This window comes from Prionailurus bengalensis, chromosome E1, assembly GCF_016509475.1.
Source record: "Prionailurus bengalensis isolate Pbe53 chromosome E1, Fcat_Pben_1.1_paternal_pri, whole genome shotgun sequence".
Classification (NCBI taxonomy): Eukaryota; Metazoa; Chordata; class Mammalia; order Carnivora; family Felidae; genus Prionailurus; species Prionailurus bengalensis.
Genome location: NC_057347.1, coordinates 17,140,690 through 17,161,406, shown reverse-complemented (window position 1 = coordinate 17,161,406; position 20,717 = coordinate 17,140,690). Strand labels below are relative to the sequence as shown.

General features: G+C 54.5%; 1 protein-coding gene across 6 annotated transcripts; it reads left to right on the top strand.

Annotated features, from left to right (window-relative positions):
• Positions 1–2,900: 2,900 nt before the first annotated feature.
• Positions 2,901–20,717, top strand: ANKRD13B (ankyrin repeat domain 13B). Of its 6 annotated transcripts, none has more exons than XR_006298007.1 (15): positions 2,901–3,096; positions 13,736–13,871; positions 14,006–14,130; positions 14,217–14,262; positions 14,880–15,023; positions 15,115–15,304; positions 15,381–15,447; positions 16,482–16,563; positions 17,334–17,398; positions 17,622–17,752; positions 17,936–18,038; positions 18,185–18,337; positions 18,471–18,634; positions 18,712–18,788; positions 19,298–19,408. XR_006298007.1 is itself a non-coding variant. In XM_043585564.1 (15 exons), exons 1-15 carry the CDS (start codon positions 2,983–2,985, stop codon positions 19,533–19,535), a joined length of 1,929 nt encoding a protein of 642 aa, XP_043441499.1. In that variant the 5' UTR covers positions 2,901–2,982; the 3' UTR covers positions 19,536–20,717. The 6 variants fall into 6 exon arrangements, 4 of the variants coding, with proteins under 4 accessions (XP_043441499.1, XP_043441501.1, XP_043441498.1 ...); XR_006298008.1 differs by having other exon boundaries at positions 19,259–19,368; XM_043585564.1 differs by having other exon boundaries at positions 17,881–18,038; positions 19,259–20,717.

Below are 20,717 nucleotides of genomic sequence, written 5' to 3'. Positions count from 1 at the left end.
GGCCAGGTCGGTGGTGACAGAATTAAGGGAAGATTCCCAAGGGGGTAGGGGGTACTGCTCAGTAACAAGGAGGGAGGAGGGAAAGTCCTTGGGCAGGGGTTCGGGGTTGGTCGATTTTATCCCAGCGGTGCCAGAGCAGCAGTGACTTGTGGGTGGGCAGGCTGCTTCCCTGGGGGAGACAAGTAATGCTCATGAGTCACACCACCCGAAATACAAGCAAAGCTGCCTTCATCGCCTTTTGCTGCAGCCCAGATTGACAAGTTTGTTTGAAATCGCGATCCACGGGGTATATTTATAATCGCACCTTAAAAAAAAATTTTTTTTTTGCAGGCTTCCCCTCCCCCCACAGCCAGCCGCTCAGCTGGCGGGGTTTCTGCAAGCAAAGGTACCTCGCAGTGGGGGTGGGGGTCGGCGGCGGGGGGAGCACCACCTGCCGCCCCATGCTGCACCCGCACCAAGCAGTCAGTCTGTGGGCTTGATGGCCCTAGGCTGGGCGATGAAAAGGAGCGGCTTGGCCGCTCTTTACCGGGCGCACAGCCCACGAGCGGTGGCCGCCCATTCACCCCCGATCGACCCCCATCTATGGAATTTCATTTATTAAATGTCGAGGCGGCTACTGGCAGCCCCATCGCTCGGCTGTCTTTGTTTCTCTGCTGTGTGGGCGCGTCTCGAGCACGTGGCAGCTGGAGCGCGCAGACCGGAGGAAGAGCGACCCGGGTTTAGGCTATGGCCGCCTGGCAAAAAGAGGCCCGCCTGCTAAGGAGATAGGTCCCCCAATCCAGGCTGAGCTCCCCCTCTCCCAGAGCTACAACGCTTTTCAGGATGATTCACCCCACTGCCCCCTCCCGCCCGCCAGCTCCACCTCTCGGTGGCCCAGGGACTACCTGGGCGTGGCCTAGGCTGAGAGGCACTGTCCAAACTTTGTTCCGGAAGCCCCCAGACCCACCACTGCAGACCTTCTGGGCCTGGGACTAGGGATAAAAGGTTTTCAGGATTTCCCTTGGGAGATGTCGCCAACTCAGGGAGCAGGACAGTAAAAAAGAAATCTCAGACAAGGTTCTAAAAACAGTTTAATGAGGAAATGTACACGCATTCTCCCGGCCACTCCTAGCCGTCCCTACCCCGCTCCAGCCCCCTCCCCAACTCTGGCCGCGGCCACAACACTCTGCTGACCCCTCGCGGTAGAGGTGGGCAGCGGTCCTCGGTTGCCCGAGGTGCCAGCTGGCTCCTCCCAGGCTGGAGAAAGGGGCGAGGCAGTCCACTCCTCCCTTATCCTTTCCCGCCTAGGCCTGGCACCGCAGGGTGTGGAGGAGGAAGGAGAGAAGACCACACAAAGAAACCTGAGAGAGGCGCAGAGAGTTTGCAAGCTTTTGCTAGCACCTCCCACACAAACACTTTTTGGATTGTTCTATCATGAGCTGGTATGGAATCCCTAATTCCTGTCCTGTTCTAGGGTGGACTCAAGAAGGCGCTGTGCCTGGTCCCGCCACCTGTCTCAGTCCGCCTGATTGGGGGCGGGACGCGCCGTTTCCAGGGTAGTTACTATCCTTAGCTCACCCCAGTAGGTAGTATTTCGAGTCTCATTTTAGAGGTGAGTGGTCTGAGGAAGCAGAAAATTTAAGCAATTTGCTTCTGGTCAGGCGGTTAGTAAGGGGGAATTCAGACTGCTCTAAAATCCCAATCCTCTCTCCCTTCAGGTCGGGGCCACGCCTCTAGATCCTTCCAGCCCTTGCAATAGGCAGCCCCAGAGGTCAATTCCATTTTTACCACAGCGTCTGCAGGGACCCTTCTGGAAGGACCTTTGTGCCCGGGGGTTATTCGGGAAGGAGACAGTCTCTGGAATCAGTCACTTCCTCTCTTGAGGGGACCGCATTGGGTGGAGGTGGGGAACTGCCACCTGCTGCTTTCTCTGCCCAGCCCCACTCTGGTCCTTGCAGAGGACAGCAAATGGGGGGGGGGGGAGGGGAAGGGACTGTACTCCCAGCCTTAGTGGTCATTCCCTTTCTAATGTCAAGTGTGGAAGATGGAATTTAATAAGAGCGCGGGGAAGACTCCTACATAATATTTCACGTGACAGACCCCTGGTTGCTCCAACGACCACTGGTCCTAATGCCCCGAACCTTTCTCGGGATTCTCCCCCATCAGCCACTCTAGGAATCTGGATCCCATCTCACGTTCCACTGGGACCCAAACTCAATCCTGAAAGCCACGCTTTCCTGTGCCCCCAATGGTTGAGCAAGGCCTGTAGCCCCCTCCCTCACCAGCAAAAGGCAAAACGCCGGTGGGTGGGGGTGCGCCCTAGCCCACCTGGCGTCAGGATACTGTCTCCGTTCCTGTCAGGCCTGACTCCCTCCCCATCCTCTCAGGGGATCAGGGGGACAGAGTGGGACACTCTCCGGCCGCCCGCCACCCCCAGTTTCCACGAGACGGACTACATGCCCCATGATGCCGCGGGGCCGAGCTACAACAAGCTCTGCCCCGGGCACCCGGGTCCCCCTCCCCTCTTCCCCGCATCCCCGCATCTCTCGCCGGCCGCTCGAGCTGAGGGCCGGGCAATGCAGCTGCGGGGAGCCGGGGGCTGCGGGCGCGCGTCCCTGCGGCGGCGTCCCCGGGGTTCGCGCCCCGTGCGCCCCCGCGCCCGCTGCGGGAGCCTGCTCCCTTCGCCGAGAGGCGTCTTTGTGTGCGGGGGTGTGGGAGGTGAGGCGCGAGTCCGCGCCGCGCCGCCGAGCGCCCGCTCCCTCCCCGGGCGGGTGGGGGCCTCTCCGCGCCGCCCGCCGCCGCCTCGCGAGGACGCCCGCGGCCCGCGCCTCCCGCACAGCGCCGGGCGCGCCGCCCCCGCCCGCCGGCGCCGCTCGCACATGCCCGAGCCGCAGCCCTGCGAGCAGGCAGCGCCGGCCCCCCGCCCCGCGGCCCCGGGCCCCGGCTCCGGCGCCGTCCCCCCTCCCCGGCCGGGCGCCGCGGCCCTGGCATGAGGAGCGGGCGATGATCCCAGCCAACGCCTCCGTCAGGAAGGGGCCCGAGGGCAAGTATCCGCTGCACTACCTCGTGTGGCACAACCGCCACCGCGAGCTGGAGAAAGAGGTCCGCGCCGGCCAGGTAAGAGCGCCGTCGGGGCGCCGCGGGGACCCCACGGCCGGGCACGCCCGCTGGGTGTGGGGAGGGGGCGCGGCGCGGGCTGTCCCGCCTCCCCGGCGAGTTTGCAGCGCTTCTTTGTTCGCAGCGGCGGCTTTTGTGCTTGTTGACCGGGAGAGGGTGATGGGAGCGGTCCCCGGCCGCTCCCCTCCGGCTCGGACGGACGGCCCACACGTGTTCTGGACCCTCCCAGGTTGGGGTAGCGGACGCTGTGCCCCTCCTCGGCCGGGGCGGAGGGCTGCGGGGAGGGGCTGCCGGGTCGGTCTGTGCTCCATGTGGTGAGAGAGTCCGCGGAGCAGCAGAGCAGCGACACCTCCCGCGTGAGTGTGCGGAGGTGGGCAAGGCCTGCGTCGGGAGGGGGTCACAGGTCAAGGATCAGAGAATGGGCTGTGGCACTCCAAGGCATCCCAGCCCCACCCAGTGCCCTCTACCCTCCCGCTGAGCTCTTCATCTATTTGCTCAGATTGAGCAGAGCCCCCGGGTCCCACAGACCTCAGCACCCGCTCTGGAATGGAGAGTGGGGAGAGACTCCCTGTGGGGAAGCCCTGAAGGGCCTTGTCCAGGTGCTGAAAGGAACTCTCCTGCCCTCTGGGGTTGGGGCCTGGCTTCTTGGGCGCTGAGGAAGCTAGGGGCCGCTGGCCTCAGGATTTGGGGTTCTGTACACAAAGTGGGCCCCCTGGTTGCTGCCAGTCTGTGAGAATGAGTGGGTCAGCCAGCTTTGGCTGGGCAGTAGCCTCCAAGAAGACCAGGTAAGGGATGGGGTCTCCTGGTCATTCTTCAGGACCAAGGCAGGCACAGGTCACAGGTAGCTCCGACTCTGCCCTTAGTCCCCAGGCCACAGATGGGCCCTTGGGGTGTGGACAACTCACCCTCCAGGGTGGGGAAGCATGAGCTAGTGCTGGGCCCAGCCTGCTCTGGTTTGCCTCGGGTTGAGGCCTGCAGACTTGGCCCGGATCTGAGACCCCAGGGCCATGGGAGTGGTTTGCTCAGGAGTGGTCCCCTTTGGGAATATGCCTTTGGAGGGCCACTTCCTGAGTCACAGGAAGTTCATTTTGAGGAGCTGCCTGCTTCCCAAAGGACGAGTGAGGGGGGGGGGGGGGGGCAAGGTGAGGGTTGGGGAGTCTCTGAAGTCCACTACTGAGCCCTCAGAGTAGCAAGGCATCTGCCTCTGCAGAGCAGTCCTAGGAAATGTTGGGGTGACCTGAGCCTCCAAGCTTCTGGGCTGGTTGGGGTGTCCACTTACTTTCCATCTCTCCTTAAACAAGGGCACTCCAAGTTGCTCCTCAGACCATGCCTCTGTTTTATCCATCATAAAGGACGTGGTTTGCAACCAGAGAGCCCTGGTAAAGGAAGCGAGGCCTGAGTGGTAGGTCCTGGGGGACAAAGATGAACAAACCAGGCACATCCCCCTCTCTCAAGGAGACCCGGTTCCGGTGCTGTGAGTGTGAACCAGGAAATAGAGTATGCTGTGCTGGGTGCTAAGACAGTTCAGTCTCTTCTGACTCTTCTGTTTTCCTCCCCTGAGGGCAAAAGAAGACAAGCTTCTGACGGAGGTTAAGGCTGGAGGGATTTAAATCTGATCTGAGAGGAACTTCCTGATGGGGTGATAGATGATTGGTCCAAGGATTGTTAGGCAGAAGGCTAGTGGCTGAATCTCCAGAATGTCTCAGTTGTACTCCCTTGCCTGAGGGGTGGGTGGTTCTTTTCTTGCTGAGATTGGAGAGAGGCAAAATGCCCAGGAAGAAAAGACTCTCACCTAGGTCTCTCTGATTGATAGTACTCCAGTCAGCAGCCATCTTGCTGAAGTGAGGTCGAGATGGGGAGCATTGGAACCCGCTGCAGGTAGGGGTACTTTGGGGCTGATGAGTGTGTTCCTCTTTCCCCTCAGGCTGCCACAGAAACTAGGCACCAGGTTCACCAGTATCTCCAGCCTCCCATCCCTCCCACTTCCCTGGTGTGTTTGTGTCTCCTTGAAATGTACACTGCCTACCCTGATCCAGGGTAGCAGGAATATAGGGCAATGGTTGAAGTTAACCCTTGTTCAACCACAAAGGAGTCAGGCCAGTCCTCTGCCTTGCTCCAGGGTTGTCAAGAAGGGGAATGCCAATCCTGCATGGAAGAGGCCCCTGGCTGTATCTCCACATTAGGTCTGATGCAGAGTGGTCCTTGCATCCAAATAGGCACTGCTCAGTCCTCCAGGCATCAGGGTCCCAGGGGGAGCTGAGGGTGCCCAACCCAGCCCTTTACTGCTGGGGATAATACTGGGGGCAGCGTTCTAAGGTCATAACGAAACCCCATAGACCCTAAGCATTCCATCCAACGGGGGTTCCCTGACCTCTGGTTCTCCTGGCACCAACTGTCACAGAAAACACCCAGGCTTTGCTCAAGCACATACCAGCTGGGTTTCCCTGGTCTTCACCTGGCATAGCTGCCTGTTCTTCGCTCCAAGAAAGCCCCGCAGAGGCCCTCCCATGGGCAGCCTTGGCAATGCTGGCAGGCTGGGGAGGGAGATGGAATGACAGGTTTCAGAGCAGGTTCATTGGCTTTGCTTAGGGCCCCCACCCCCATAGCTCTGTTGGGGACTGGAATCAGGGAGTGGTGGGGAGCCTGGAGGTGCTCATCAGGTGTTTTGGTGACGGGAAGGATCTATGACCACCCCTAGTTGGCACCCAGCAGTATGATGGTTGCTGGGTGCCCTTCTTCCTGCTACGCACACACCCTGCCAGGTTGGGAGGGGGCAGGGGGCTGTAGGCCAGTGGATGTGCTAGTTTCCCCTTGGCTAACAACGCCCTGAGGTTGGCACAGCCAGCTGAGCACAGCCCGGGTTCCTGAGTCAGAAGTCCCTGGTGTTCCCTGCGGGGCAGGAGGTGGAGGTTCGGCCGTGTGGCTCCCTGTGGGAGGGCCAAGGGGGGCAGGGTTCTTTCCTGGCAACAGAGACTCTGGAGGGGGCCAGACTGTTCCCAAGGAAACATTTCTTCCTGGGGCTGCCTCCATCATGGTCTTCCTTCCTGCTTTCCTCAGTTCATCCTTCTAACCTAGAGGCAGGCAAGATGGGACTGTGGGGACCCTAGATGCTCAGACAGAGGTTACCCCACCCAAGGTACCTGGTGTGTCCCAGAACACCTGTGATCCCCTGTCCCCTAACATAGGCAGCCCTAGGTGTGGGCCATCACTACATCTGGTGAGTGGGGAAGCTCAGGAGAGGGACCCACAAACCCCAGAAACCCCAAATCAATGTGTCTGGGAAGCAGATGGGGAGGGGCTGCGTGGGGTAGGGTGGGAGGAGAGTGAGCAGGTGCCACCCTCTCCTATCCAACTCAGCTTGAGGAAGCATCCGGCCTCCCTGCCCCTTGAGTGAGCTCAGGCCTACCTGGTGGAGGCTGGGGGGCTCGGAAGTAGTGACCACACCAGACACCGGTTGTCCTCTTTCTGGCTGGGGGAGGCGAGGGAGCAGGGAAAGGAGATCAAGGCTGAGCATGCGTGGCTCTATGCGCTGGGCCCTTCACCTTTCTTTTCCGGCTCTATACGTTTGGTGTGCCCTTGTAAGGTTTCATCTAACAAAAGGATTCTGCTAATGCTAAATAAGTTTGAAAAATAACCTGCTAGTGCCTGTGGGTTCAAGGGGTATGCCTGTGCCAATAAGCTGGCAGCAAACTTAGGTGTGACCCCTACAGATCCAGAAGGCAACTGAGCTTGCAGATGCTGGTACACTTATGGGAGCACATGGACCCTCAGTGTGGGGGCAAAAGGAGTGGATTCTTGTGGATTCCTATGGTACCTGTTCACGTGTGCGTGTGTGTAGGTGTGTGCCTGAGTGGAAGCAGGGAGTCTGTCTGCCCAGGGAGCCTCAGCCCCTGAGCTCAAAAGACCCCTGCTTTTGACTCCAGCTGAGGCCTGCTGGGGTGCAGAGTTTCATTCTCTTGGTGGTGAGGTCTGGGTGTTAGGTTTCACAGGAAATCTTTTCATTCTAGCAATTAAATAGCTGCAGGCCTTTGCTGAGGAAATTAATGAATTCTTCCACCTGGGCCTGGGGCAAGGTGCCACTTTCACTGCAGGCCATGCTTTGAGCAGGTGTGGGGAGCTTCTTTGAGGGGTTGGCTGGGTGTATGTGGGGGGGAAGGGGGGGCTGTGTTAGCCCTGGAAAACAACAGGGCCCTGGGGACCCTGGGGAGAGCTCCCCAGGAGTGGAGGTGGGGAGGGGCAGCCAGGCCCAGCTAGCAGCACCAGCCTCTCTCTGGGTCCTGGAGGTGAGGCACCTGAGGGGGAGGGTGGCAGGCAGCATCTGGAGCTCTGGGGCTGGGCGGGGTGCCCTGTCAGCTCCCTGGGGCCTTGTTAGCAGCGCAGCAGTAGGAGCATCTGGGACAGGGCTGGTGGGACGCACAGACACATAGACTTTCAGCTGCTGCCCCATGGGAAGGCTCCTCCTCACTTCCCCGGGCTCAGGGTCTGTGGATCCTGCACTCCCACCCCCAGACTCAGGGCCCCACTTAGGCTGGAGGCAGAGAGGCTCAGCCCATCCCATAATAGATGAAGAGTAAAGAACGCAGTCCTTGTTGTAGGGGAGCCAATGTAGAGGAGCGTAAGATGGGGTGGGGAGAGGGGCGCTTGGATCTCTAAGCCACAGCTCAGAACGCCACGTGGGCTAGGTACATTTTTTTTTTTTTGAGGCTCCTAATATATTTAAAAATGAAGAAATGGGGGCGCCTGGCTGGCTCAGTCATTAGAGCACGTGACTCTTCATCTCAGGGTCGTGAGTTCAAGCCCCATGTTGGGCATGAGGCCTACTTAAAAAATTAAAAATAAAGAATGAATAAATGCCAACACAGGGTTATTAAAATCGTATAAATTACTTACATTATTCAAAATGTCTTGTTTCTGACAAAGGAGCTAATTCTCATGTTTTAAAAAATATTTAGCTGTTGCTAGAAGAATTATAATGAAAAGCTGTAGTCCTCACTTGCCGCCCTCATTCCCTGGAGGCGACCAGTTTGGACTTAAGGCTGTTCTGTTATTTACCTCCAAGATTACAAACAATATACATCTACAACTACCTCTTGGCTTATCAGTTTTACATTGTATTGCTTTCCCCTCCCCAGGTCCCTTAAATATAGTCATTTATGCATCTGTTGAACAAATATTTATTAAGCACCAGTTATGTGCCAGGCACTGTCTAGAGACTGGGGATGTAGCATTGAACAAAACACAAGGACCCTCCCTTTGTGGGGCTTACAGTCTAGATGAGGGAGACAACGAACAAATGAACAAGTAATTTAATGTTGGAAGAGAACTAAAGCAGGATCAGGGGCAACAGATAGACAAATAGCAAGTGTCATTTAAGATGGATGGTAAGGGCAGGCCTTTTTAAGGAGGTGACATTTGAGCAGCCACCTGAATGAAGTGAGGGAGAAAGTGCTGTGGCTATCTAGGGTATCCAGCAGAGTGGAATTTGGAGGAGAGGTGGGAGAGCACATGAGTTCAAGGAGACATCCAGGGCTGCTGGATTCTATTCTAAACAGGATGGGAGGCCTTGGGAAAGTTTTGAGCTAAAGGATGTCAGGACCTGAGGGACATTTCACAGGATGATGGAGGCTACGATGGGTCATGTGGAGACTAGACCTAAGAAGCCAAGAGAGGAGTGAAGAAACCAGTGAGGGGCCCACAAGGCCACCAGGTGAGATAGGATGGCTGCCACCAGAATGGTAGCCTGAAGGTGATGAAAACAGAGAACAGTCCGGATCTGTTTTGAAGGTAGAGCCTTCAAAAGGCTCATAAGAGCCTTCATAAGGTCAGCCTTGCTGATGGATTTGATATAGAAGGTGAGAGAAAAGGAAGAGATAAAGACAGTTACAAAGTGGTTTTTTTATTTTGTTTTGTTTTGTTTCTTTTTACCAGGGCGCCTGACTGGCTTAGAGCATGACTCTTGATCTTCGGGTCATGAGTTTGAGCCCCACATTGGGGGTAGAGATTACCTAAAATAAATAAATAATTTAAAATAAAGTTTTATTTTATTTTATTTTTTTACCAAAAGGGGGAGAGAATTGAGGTAATGTTTCCTTTTAGGGGAGAATTGGGGCAGGTGTAGCTGTCCAGGAATGGCTGGGAAGAAGGCAAAGGGAAAGACAAGAAGTCATGGGAAGTCAAGGTGCCTCTTTTTGTTTCATGAATTCAGTTATCTTTTCATATTATTTCTGAGGATATGAATTACTGTTCCCCCCTCCCCAAAAGTGTTCTTGTATTTCCTGCATTGACAGTGTATCCTCTAGGTTTTTAGCATCTATGTGCATGTTTTGGTCTCTTTCATATTGGCAGCTTTCCTCAAATGTCCAGGCACCCTTGGCTGTCGGGGCATATTTAAGAATGTGGGTGTAGAGCTCATTGATGCATGGGTGGTATTACTGTCAAACGATGGGTGCAAGCTGGCCTGCTTATTGGAGGGTCCCCAGAGGTCCGTACCCAGAGGTTTTTGGTGCCTCTAGTTTCTCCAAGAAGAATTCTCCAGTCTCCTGCTGGGGTGGGATGGGGCAGTTGCGTGTCAGGCTGTTAGTGGTTCAGGACCTGAGGCAGGAAGGGACTGGGCTTTCACCGTTCACTAGTTTTCAGCCCCATGACCTTGTCTTCAGACCACTGTCCCCAAGTCCAGTGGGTCTCAGGCTCAGTTTATACAGAGAATAAATTTCTGGCATCCTATGGAGGGGAAGGGGGACATCTCCCAGCTTTATAAGATTGGGGAGGGGGCCAAGGGTTCTGAATTTTAACCAGCCTCCCCCACCCCCCTGGATTTAGCTCTGAGCCTCACTCATACCTCTGCCATTCCCACTGCCTTCATGTTATGGACATTTCAAGGGTGGTCTGGCTTGACACTCACTGGGGTTCCCCTATGAGTGTTTGGGTTCTAGTACCCTCTGCTCCACTGAGTCGGTTGTAATGCCCCAACCACTTTCTATGTTCTAAAGATGTGTTAACATTTCTCATCTGCTAGCATCTCTTCTCTTTACTCTTGTGGGTTTTAAATATTTTATTGACATTCTTACACTTACTCACAAATTTTCCTTTTGAGGCACTCTTCATTCCTTTGTACAGATCTAAGTTTCCATCGGTTAACATTTTCCTTCCACCTAAATAACTTCCTTTAACGTTTCTTGCATGTCTTCTGGTGATAAATTCTCTTAGCTTTTTTGTTTGTCCACAAAAGTCTTCATTTCCCCTTCATTTTTGAAGGATATTTTTTCACAGGACAGAGAATTCTAGGTCGACATTTTTCCCCCCAGCACTTTAAACATTTCATTCGATTGTTTTCTAACTTGCATGGTTTCTGTTGAGAAGTATGCAGTATTTCCTGTATTTGTTCTTCTAGACATAGTGTGTCTCATTTCTCAAAATGATTTTATTATTTTTTTTTAAGATTTATTTATTTTTGAGAGAAAGAGCGAGAGAGCACGTGCACACAAGTAGGGGAGGGGTGGAGAGACGGGACAGAGGATCCAAGGTGGGCTCCATGCTGACAGCAGCGAGACCCATGTGGGGCTCGAACCCACGAATGGTGAGATCATAACCTGAACTGCAGTCTCACCGCTCAACCAACTGAGCCACCCAGGCGCCCCTCAAAATGATTTTAAGATTTTCTTTTTATCACTAAGCTTTCAGCAGTTGATTATGATGGGCCTGGGTGTAGTTTTCTTGGTGTTTGTCTTGGTTGGGATTCATTGAGTTTCTTGGTTCTGTGGGTTTATCATTGTGTTAGCTTGTGCAGAAAATTACCACAGATTGGGTAATTTTATTCTTTCATTCTTTTGGAGTTTGGAAGTCCAAAGTCAGGGAGTCAGCAGGGCTCCACTCCTTCCAAATGCTTAAGGGGAGAATCCTTCCTTGCCTCTTCCAGCTTCTGGCATCTCCAGGCATTTTTTGGCTTGTGGCTGCATAACTCCAGTCTCTGCCTCCTCTTTACATGGAACTTCTCCTCTCTCCATGGATCTCTCCTTTGTAGGTCTTATAAAGGCAGGCCATTGGATTTAGTTAGGGCCCTCCTGCAAAATCCAGGCTGATCTCATCTTGAGATCCTTACCTTAATTTCACCCACAAATACCCATCACTCACAGGTTCTGGGGGTTAGAGTATAAACATATATTTTGGGGGGACACCACCATTCAACCCCCTATAGTAGCTTTTTTAAAACAACAAATTTGGAAAAATGTTGGTTGTTATCTCTTTAAATGTCTTATTTCTCCCACTTTCTTAGCCTAGCCTCTGGGACTCCAATTACATATATGTTAAAATGCCTTATAGTGTCTCACATATTGTTGAGGCTCTTTGAATGTTTTTCAGTACTTTTTCCCTCTTCTGTGCTCCATTTCTGTTCTCTGTGCTATAGTTCTATTGTTATGTCTTCAAACTCACTGATTTTTTTTTTATTCTTTAGTGTCTAATCTTTAAAAAAATTTTCTTTAGATGTTTATTTATTTTTGAGAGAGAGAGAGAGTGAGCGAGGGAGGGGCAGAGAGAGAGGGAGACACAGAATCCGAAGCAGGCTCCAGGATCTGAGCTGTCAGCCAGAGCTCGATGTGGGGCTCAAATTCATGAACCATGAGAGCATGACCTGAACCAAAGTCAGACGTTTAACCGACTGAGCCACCCAGGTGCCCCTATAGTGTCTAACCTATTTTTTTTTTTTAATGTTTTACTTATTTTTGAGAGACAGAGAGAGAGAGTGTGAGTAGGGGAGGGGCAGAGAGAGAGGGAGACACAGAATCTGAAGCAGGCTCCGGGGGCTCCGAGCTGTCAGCACAGAGCCCAACATGGGGCTCAAACCCATGAACGGCAAGATCGTGACCTGAGCCGACGTCTGATGCTCAACTGACTGAGCCACCCAGGTGCCCTGTCTAATCTATTCTTAATTCCATCCTATGAATTTTTCATTTCAGATATTGTACATATCTCTCATTTCTTTCCCCATGAACATTGTGTTCATGTTTTTCTTTCAACTCTTGAGCACATTAAACTATTCATCATCTTTATCATTTCTGACTATGTTTCTGTTAAATGATTTTTCTCCTGATTATGGGTCATATTTTCCTATTTCTTTGCATGTCTGATAATTTTTTTCTAGTAATTTGTAACTGGATGTTAGATACTGCAAACATTGTAATGTTAAGCATCTGGATTTTATTGTCTTCCTTTAAAGAGTGTAAGGCTTCGTTCTGACAGACTGAGTTAAGTTACTTGTAAATCAGTTTGATCCTTTTGAGGTTATTTTTAATCGTTATTAGATTGGGTTTAGGTGAGCCTTTTCTCTAGGGATAGTTTAATCCTACTACAAAGGCATCACCATTCTTGGGTCTCTGTTGAATACCTTGTGCAAACAACAAACACCTTCTATTCTAGCGGGTTGGAGTTTGAATGTCTCCCTGCCCTGAGACATGAGTGCTGGAAATTTACCAGCTTATTGCTCCTCTTCTGTCTAGTATTGCTGAGTTTCACTCTACATTGGTGAGGTTTGGTATTCTGCAAAGACTCAGAGGAACCCCATGCAGATTTTCTGGAGTCCCTTGTTTGCATATCTCACTCCTTCCTGGAACTTTGTCCTGCAACTTCTTGCTACCTCAGCCTCCCTGAACTCCTCTGTCTCCTCAACTCCTCAGCAAGACTACCATGCTCTGCTAGGGATTCCCTGCCTCCTGCATTGCTGTCTGGAATGATACTCCCAGGTAGAAATCTAGGCAATCATAGGGCCTACCTTATTTGTTTCTCTTATTTCAGGGATCATAGTCCTGGACTACTTGTTGCCTAATGTCTGAAAACAATTATTTCATGTATTTTGAAGTATTTTTATCTGTTATAATGGGAGGGTGGTTTCAGGTATCTCACTATAGTTGGAATAGAAGCCATTTACTGGCATTTTAATCAAGTTTGGGGAAGGAGAAGAGGAGTTACATGCATGTGGTCAGTTCACTGTATTTAGCTAGAGGTCTTAGACTCCTGAAATATATTTAAATATTTATGTTTTTATCACACAACAAAAATCTTATGCAATATAATTATGCTATCCACAAAACAGTAATAGGATTTGTAAAAAAAAAAAAAAAAAAGTGTTAATACATAGTGTCCCACATATAAAGGACATGGGTTTGAAGTTGTACCATATTCTTTCATTCCTATCAATATATTACAGCAATTGTTTGTTAAACCTCACTCAGTGATAATGTCAGTGATCTAAATTGATAGCCCTTCCTGAAAGTGTGGTCTTAGACCTGTAGGATAAATCTAGTCTCAAGTGCTCTCCTTGGCCAACAGCCTGTCTCGACCACCCTTCAGCTCTGGGATTATTCTTCAAAGTTAGCCCACTGGGCCTTGGAAGAATGAACCCAGTCAGGGGACTGAGGTGGACAGGAAAGGAGGAAGGTCCTTCCTTTCTCAGGGCTACTTCCTGCCCTGTCCTACAAGCCTCTTTTTACCCACCTGACCCCAGCTCATTGTGTCGGTCTTTTCCATTGCCTTGTAAGGTGAGCAAGGCAGGGCAACCAGGTGGTTGCTGCTTCCCTAGAGGCTGTTGGGCTCAGATGGGCTGCCTCAGAAGTGACCAGGAATACGTCTTCACCTCCTTCTCCAGGTGGACATCGAGCAGCTGGATCCCCGTGGGCGGACCCCCCTGCACCTGGCCACCACACTGGGACACCTCGAGTGTGCCCGTGTGCTCCTGGCACACGGTGCAGATGTGGGCAGGGAGAATCGCAGCGGCTGGACAGGTGGGCACCCCTGCTCACCCCAGCCCCACAGCCAGCGTCTCCCAGCTTCATATCCTCACCCTTGGTTTGCTGACGGGGGCCGCAGGCAGGGTCCTGACCTGTGACTTTGCCTCCTCCCCCCCCCACCCACCCAGTGCTTCAGGAGGCTGTGAGTACCCGGGACCTGGAGCTGGTGCAGCTGGTGCTGAGGTACCGGGACTACCAGCGGGTGGTGAAGCGGTTGGCGGGCATCCCCGTGCTCCTGGAAAAGCTGCGCAAGGTGAGGGCCAGCCTCTCAGCCTCCCCACAATGCATTTGAACCCTGTCTCTAGCACAGGCTTAGCTACTCTCTTTTTCATCCTCCAGGCCCAGGACTTCTATGTGGAGATGAAATGGGAGTTCACTAGCTGGGGTAAGGGGGCCGATGGGGGCCTCTCTGGGCATTCTCCCACCTCAGGGCTTTTGTACCTGCTGCTCCCCTGCCTGGAGCTCTATTGCCACAGCTCTTCCTGTGGCTCCTTCTCATCTTTTAGTTCCCACCTCAGTGCCAACTCCTTGGCTAGGCTTTTCCACACTGCCTCAGACACTGTCTTGATTCCATTATTACTATTTCCTTCACTTTGTAATGATTTGCTCATTTGTTTGTTACTTGTCACTCCTTGCCAGAAGGTAAGCTCCAAGAGGGCATGTTCAGTGTTCTATCCTCATTGACTAGAACAGTGCCTGGTACACAGTAGGTATTCAATAAATATTTGTTGGGAGATTGAAAGGTTGAGTGAATGAATTAACAAATGGTGGCTGTTAGGGACTTGATAGCAGCTGAGATGTGCCCATCTTCAACTTCAGGTTGCTTACATCTGAGTGACGGGTCTCCATTCATGTGGGGGGAGTTCGGAAAGGGGCTGCTCTCCCACCAGCTCTGTTATCCTTGCCCAGCCACAACACTGACCCTGACCCCTATGCCCTGAGGTGGCCCAGGTTGGGTGGACCAGGCAAATTGAAGCCACTCTGACCTTCCCTTCCACCTAGTGCCCTTGGTGTCCAAGATCTGCCCTAGTGACACCTACAAAGTGTGGAAGAGTGGGCAAAACCTGCGGGTAGATACCACGCTCTTGGGCTTTGACCACATGACGTGGCAGCGAGGGAACCGCAGCTTCGTCTTCAGGGGCCAAGGTCAGGCAGGGCAGGAGGTGGGGCAAGGTGGGAAGGCTGGGGACAGCTCCACGCCACCCCTGACCCCCCTGTGCTATTCTGTGGCTGGCAGACACAAGCGCCGTGGTCATGGAGATTGACCACGACCGCCGGGTGGTGTACACAGAGACTCTGGCACTGGCTGGGCAGGACCGTGAGCTGCTGCTGGCTGCTGCCCAGCCCACTGAGGAGCAGGTGCTGAGCCGGCTTACCGCGCCCGTTGTCACCACGCAGCTTGACACCAAGAACATCTCCTTTGAGAGGTGAGTGGGCGCAGCCCTCGTAGCCTAGAGCCAGGCTGCTGGATGCCCCCTCACCTGGACCACTCTGCTTCCCCAGGAACAAGACTGGCATCCTGGGCTGGCGCAGTGAGAAGACAGAGATGGTGAATGGGTATGAAGCCAAGGTGAGGCCACCGCTCCCTGGTACCAGAACCTGCCAAATTCTTGCCTGCAGTGCCCTGGGCAGGGGTTTCCTGACCACTCTTTTTCAGCCTTGGAGGTGCAGAGGCAATGCAGCAAGGAGGAAAGGGCACTAGACTAAGAGGCAACTGATGAGAATGGCCCGAGTTCAAGTGCTTACTATACTCATGTTTGAGACTGTGTTCTGATGTTTTGTATGTATGTGTGAATACATATGTACACACACACACATACTCATTTAATCCCAACAACCTTTTTGGGTAGGTGTATTATTATTCCCATTTTACAGGTGTTTGTTGAGCCTTTCCAACAGGAACCTTCTGTGGGGTGGGGTATTGGCCCATTCTGTGATGAGGAAGGAGGCTTGGAGTGGTTCCATGACCTGTCCAGGGTAACACAGCTACAGGTGACAAAGCCAAGGTTTAGACCTTGGCTGCCTAACTCCAAAGCCTGACCTTTACTCCTAAGAATACCGTGTTGGTCACGCTGGGACCCCTACATCACCCTTGTGGGGCCACATGGTGCCGCTGGTAAAGGAAGGAACTAACAAATGCTGCCAGGCTCTGCATTGTGTCCTGGAAGCCTTCCCTGGCCCTGCAGACTGCGTTAAGGCCTCTGCTTTTTGTTCCCACAGCCCTCTGCAACCTTCACCAGAGTGAATCACACTATATTATAACTGCCCATTTCCTTATCTCTTCAAATAGTGTGTGAGCCTCAAAAGGGTGGGGATTGTCTCTAGTAGTGCTTGTTCACCACTGAGTGGTGCACGTTCATCACTGTCCCTGATGCCTGCCTCAGTGCCTGGCACATAAAGTCTCCTCACAGAATGTTTGTTCAATGAATAAGAGAATGGATGAATGACTTCAGATATTTACTTGCCCAAAGGCTGGGAGATGGAGCAAACAGCTCCCCCAGCCCCCAATGGACCCTTCCTTGCAGGAAGTGTTCATAAGGCCCTTGGGGGGCTGGGGATAGGGTACTGGAATTGTCTTTGAGCCCTTTCCTCATCTGTCGCCAGGTATACGGGGCATCCAATGTGGAGCTCATCACCCGGACACGGACAGAGCATCTTTCAGAACAGCACAAGGGCAAGGTCAAAGGTAATGAAGCAGTGGTGGAGTGGCAGGGGAGGGGTGGTGTAAGGAAGCAGCTCCCACTTGAGTACCTCCATCAGTATTCCCTGTGACATCCCAGCAAAAGCCAGGATAGTTTATTCACGTAAATAGGTTTCAGTTCAAGTGCCAAGTGCTAATAATTGGGAGTGACTGTCTGGAGTGCAGCTAGGAAGATTCTAAGGCAACATCTGGGCTCAGTGGGAAGGAATTCTACAACTGGTAACTGACGTCTGCCTTGGATTTGGGAGTGGAAATGTCATGTATGCTACTTATTGGCCATTCCAGTCTAGTGGAACATACCCTAAGCAGAAAGTCAGGGGGTGTGTCACTGATGCTTTGTGCCTCTTGATACTACACCTGACTCTCTGGGCACTGGTTAGGCTACCTAAGGTAGGAAGACAATTCCTACCTCACAGGGGAACAAAATGAGGTAATTAAGATGGAAGTGCTTGAAGGAAAACACACACATACACATACATCCCCTAAAACTGCTCACCGAAAGCAGGTATTTTTCGTCCAGTGTCACCAACCTGGACACTTTTGGAAGTTTCTCCTAAGCCCCAGGCCTACTTTTATTCCCACTGTGCCTCGCCCCTGGCCTTTGGAGTCCTCAGTCACCTTCAGATGAAGGTGCCTGAGAGTTTGGTGTGGGTGAGCAATCCTCCCTACCTGCCAGGAACCAGCCTCCTCCTTAGATCGGGGGTGCGTCACTTCTGAGGGTTGCAGTGTCCTCTGAGATGCTACATTTCTTGTAGGCTGTAAGACACCTCTGCAGTCCTTCCTGGGAATTGCTGAACAGCATGGGGGCCCCCAAAATGGGGTGAGTATGTGCCAGGGGTGCCCTTGTGTGGAAGGGTGTGGATGTGGCTCAGGAGACCTGGGAGGCGTCCTGCCTAGCATGGCCTGAGTGGAACTACTTTCCACAATGCCCGAGGCCGTGTCAGCTCCACAGTGGCAGGGGGGATAGCTCTGGGGCCCATGATACCTGGCTGGCCTGGCATAAGAGACTGACAGGCTCATGGGCACTTCCTCATGTGGTACAGACCCTGATCACTCAGACTCTGAGCCAAGCCAACCCCACTGCCATCACTGCAGAAGAATACTTCAACCCCAACTTTGAGCTTGGCAACCGGGACATGGGCCGCCCCATGGAACTGACCACCAAGACACAGAAGTGAGGCCCCCTGCCGGTGCTGGGGAGGGGTGGGTAGGCCAGGGCTGGACGGGGGTCTCCAGAATGTACTGGGTGGGAGGCCATGGCTTCTACTATGTCCCTCACCCCTTGGGATCTGGGGGGGGCAGGTTCAAGGCCAAGCTGTGGCTGTGTGAGGAGCATCCCCTGTCCCTGTGTGAGCAGGTGGCCCCCATCATTGACCTCATGGCTGTCAGCAATGCACTTTTCGCCAAGCTCCGGGATTTCATTACCCTGCGCCTGCCCCCTGGTTTTCCTGTCAAGATTGGTGAGACCCCACCCCCATTTCTCTTCAGCCGCTGTTGGCTGGGTGGGGGGGGGGGGGGGTGAGTAGGGCTTAGATGAGGTAAAGATTGGGGATGCCTAAGGTGTGAGAAGGTGGGTGGTGGCACCTGACAGTTTCTTCATCCTCAGAAATCCCAATCTTCCACATCCTCAACGCTCGCATTACCTTCGGGAACCTCAATGGCTGTGACGAGCCAGTGCCATCGGTGCGAGGCAGCCCCAGCAGTGAGACCCCTTCCCCAGGCAGCGACTCCTCCAGCGTCAGCAGCTCCAGTTCCACGAGTGAGACCCCACCCTCTGCACGCTGCCCTTACGTCCCTCCCCGTCCCTCCCCGCCCCGCCCTTGCCCACGCCCTTTCCAGGTGGGCCGAGGGTGGGGCCGCCCGCGCTCTGACGCCCAGCCTGGCACCCTCAGCCTCCTGCCGTGGCTGCGAGATCTCCCCCGCGTTGTTCGAGGCCCCGCGCGGCTACAGCGTGCTGGGCGGCCAGAGGGAGGCGGCCACACGCGATGACGACGATGACCTGCTTCAGTTTGCCATCCAGCAGAGCCTGCTTGAGGCGGGTAGTGAGTATGATCAGGTGCGTCCCTGCCACCGCGCCACCCCTGCCCGGCTGCAGCGCCACCCTGGCTGACTGGCCCACGTCCCTCCCTCCAGGTCACTATCTGGGAGGCGCTAACCAACAGCAAGCCGGGCACTCACCCCATGTCCTACGACGCTCGCCGACAGGACAGGTCAGTTCCGCCAGTCCTGACTTGTCCTCCCTCCCCCGAAATAACACATGCACATGTACCATGGTGCCCTGTCCCAGAGGGTGAGGATACTGCTGGCTGGGCAGCTCTTCTTGGCCCCAGGAAACCATGGTACCCTCTGTTGAGCCCCTGCTGGTTTCCAGAAGGCTTCAATCCCCACCCTTTCCTCACTCTGAGCAGTACTCCAAAAGCAGCCAGGGAGCAGGGGACAGGCCTCAAAGGCCTTCAGACCCTTACCAGGCAGGATGTCGGGGCTAGGGTTCTAGAAGATGCATGCCCACATGTGCTGGTCCACCGTCAACTGGGAGGATGGGCTTTGTAGGGGCTGAGATTTGTCACATCTGGGTGGGAGCCAGGGAGGTGATGCAGGATTCATCGCTTCCACCGGCGGGTGACGAGCCCTACTCTTTCTTCGGGCCTCCACGCTGTCTCCTGGCCCCGCTTACGGGCAGGTGCGCCCGGAACCCTCGACGTATCTTACCCGCCCCCAGGAGCGCCCCGCCTACGCCGCAGCGCCAGCCTGCGCCCCCCGCGGCCCTGGCGTCGGTGCCCAGCCCTCGGCCCAGCCCGCGCCCCGGCCCAGGTGGCCATGTGTTCCGGAGCTACGACGAGCAGCTGCGGCTGGCCATGGAGCTGTCGGCGCAGGAGCAGGAGGAGCGGCGGCGGCGCGCGCGCCTGGAGGAGGAGGAGCTGGAGCGCATCCTGCGGCTCTCACTGACGGAGCAGTAGCGCCCACTGCCGGGCCCTTCGGCCACGCCCCGCGTGACCCGCCTCGGAGCGAGACTCGCTCGCGCCCGCGCGCCCGCCGGGCTGCGGCCGGAGACTGACTGGAGCCGCAGCCTCGGGGGCATAGAGGCGCATCCGGCACCATGCGGGGAGGGGGTTCGGGGGACCGCGCGTTACCTGTCCCGACCAGGGCCCTGTAGGCAGCTCGCACGGCCCGGTCCCCCTGCTTTGCTATATCCTGACGCCCACCACTCTATCCTGGGCTCAGACTTGTCCAAGGGGGCCAGGCCGTCCTAAGGGGGAGACGGGTCCTTAAAGGAGCATTGTCCCCATCCCTTGCTCCTTCTGGTCGGTCCTCCTTTTCTGCTCACAGAACCCACTGTAGGACACTGTCCGTGAAGCCTTTGCATCTCCGCTCTTCACCCCTGGGGGGCAGCTGAGCTCCCCACGTGCTGTGTTGCTGCTTTGTCCCAGACACAAACCAGCACGTCAAGAGCCCAGCTCCTCCTTCACCCCGGCATTTCAGCGTCAAGTGCACTTAGCGGGGTGCCCGGCTTCCCCAGCCCCCCACACCCCTCCCGGGTCTCAGGGTGGTCCCAGTTTCTCCTTGGGCGGCCAGAGGTTGTAGTCCCTATCCCCAAGGCACGCTTTTTGTGATCAGGAAGGGTGCCCAAAGTGGCCCCCCGGCCTGGGCAAGGCCTGGTTCCTTCATGATGTCTTGGCAAATGGGGGGCATATTTGGGCTGGGGGCAAGCACTAGACCCTGTCCCCCAGCCCCGCTTATGGGCAGGTGCACCATGGAGCCCTCTCACCGGCTCAGGGCCCTGGCACCACCACCCACCCCTTCCCACCAGCTGCTGCTAGCCCTCTGTGGTCGTGTGTCCCACCTGCCCCCACCCAGGGGCTGACTCTAAAACCCTTCATCCAATGGTGCTAACCCCCGGCTCTCCCCTGCCCCACCCCACCCACCCAGAGAAGCACAGACCCCGCTAGGGGCAGGGGCCCACTGCACACCCTTGTCCACCTTCTCAGGCTGGCCTTCCTGGCTCAGCCAGTGAGGCTCAGTAGGGACACAAAAGGGATGGAAGAAAAGAACAAAGAGAAACTGTTCCTCTCACCTCCTTCCCTGATGCCAGGGGCACCAGACTGACTCTGAGGCACAAATAAAAGAGGCTTCAAACCCAA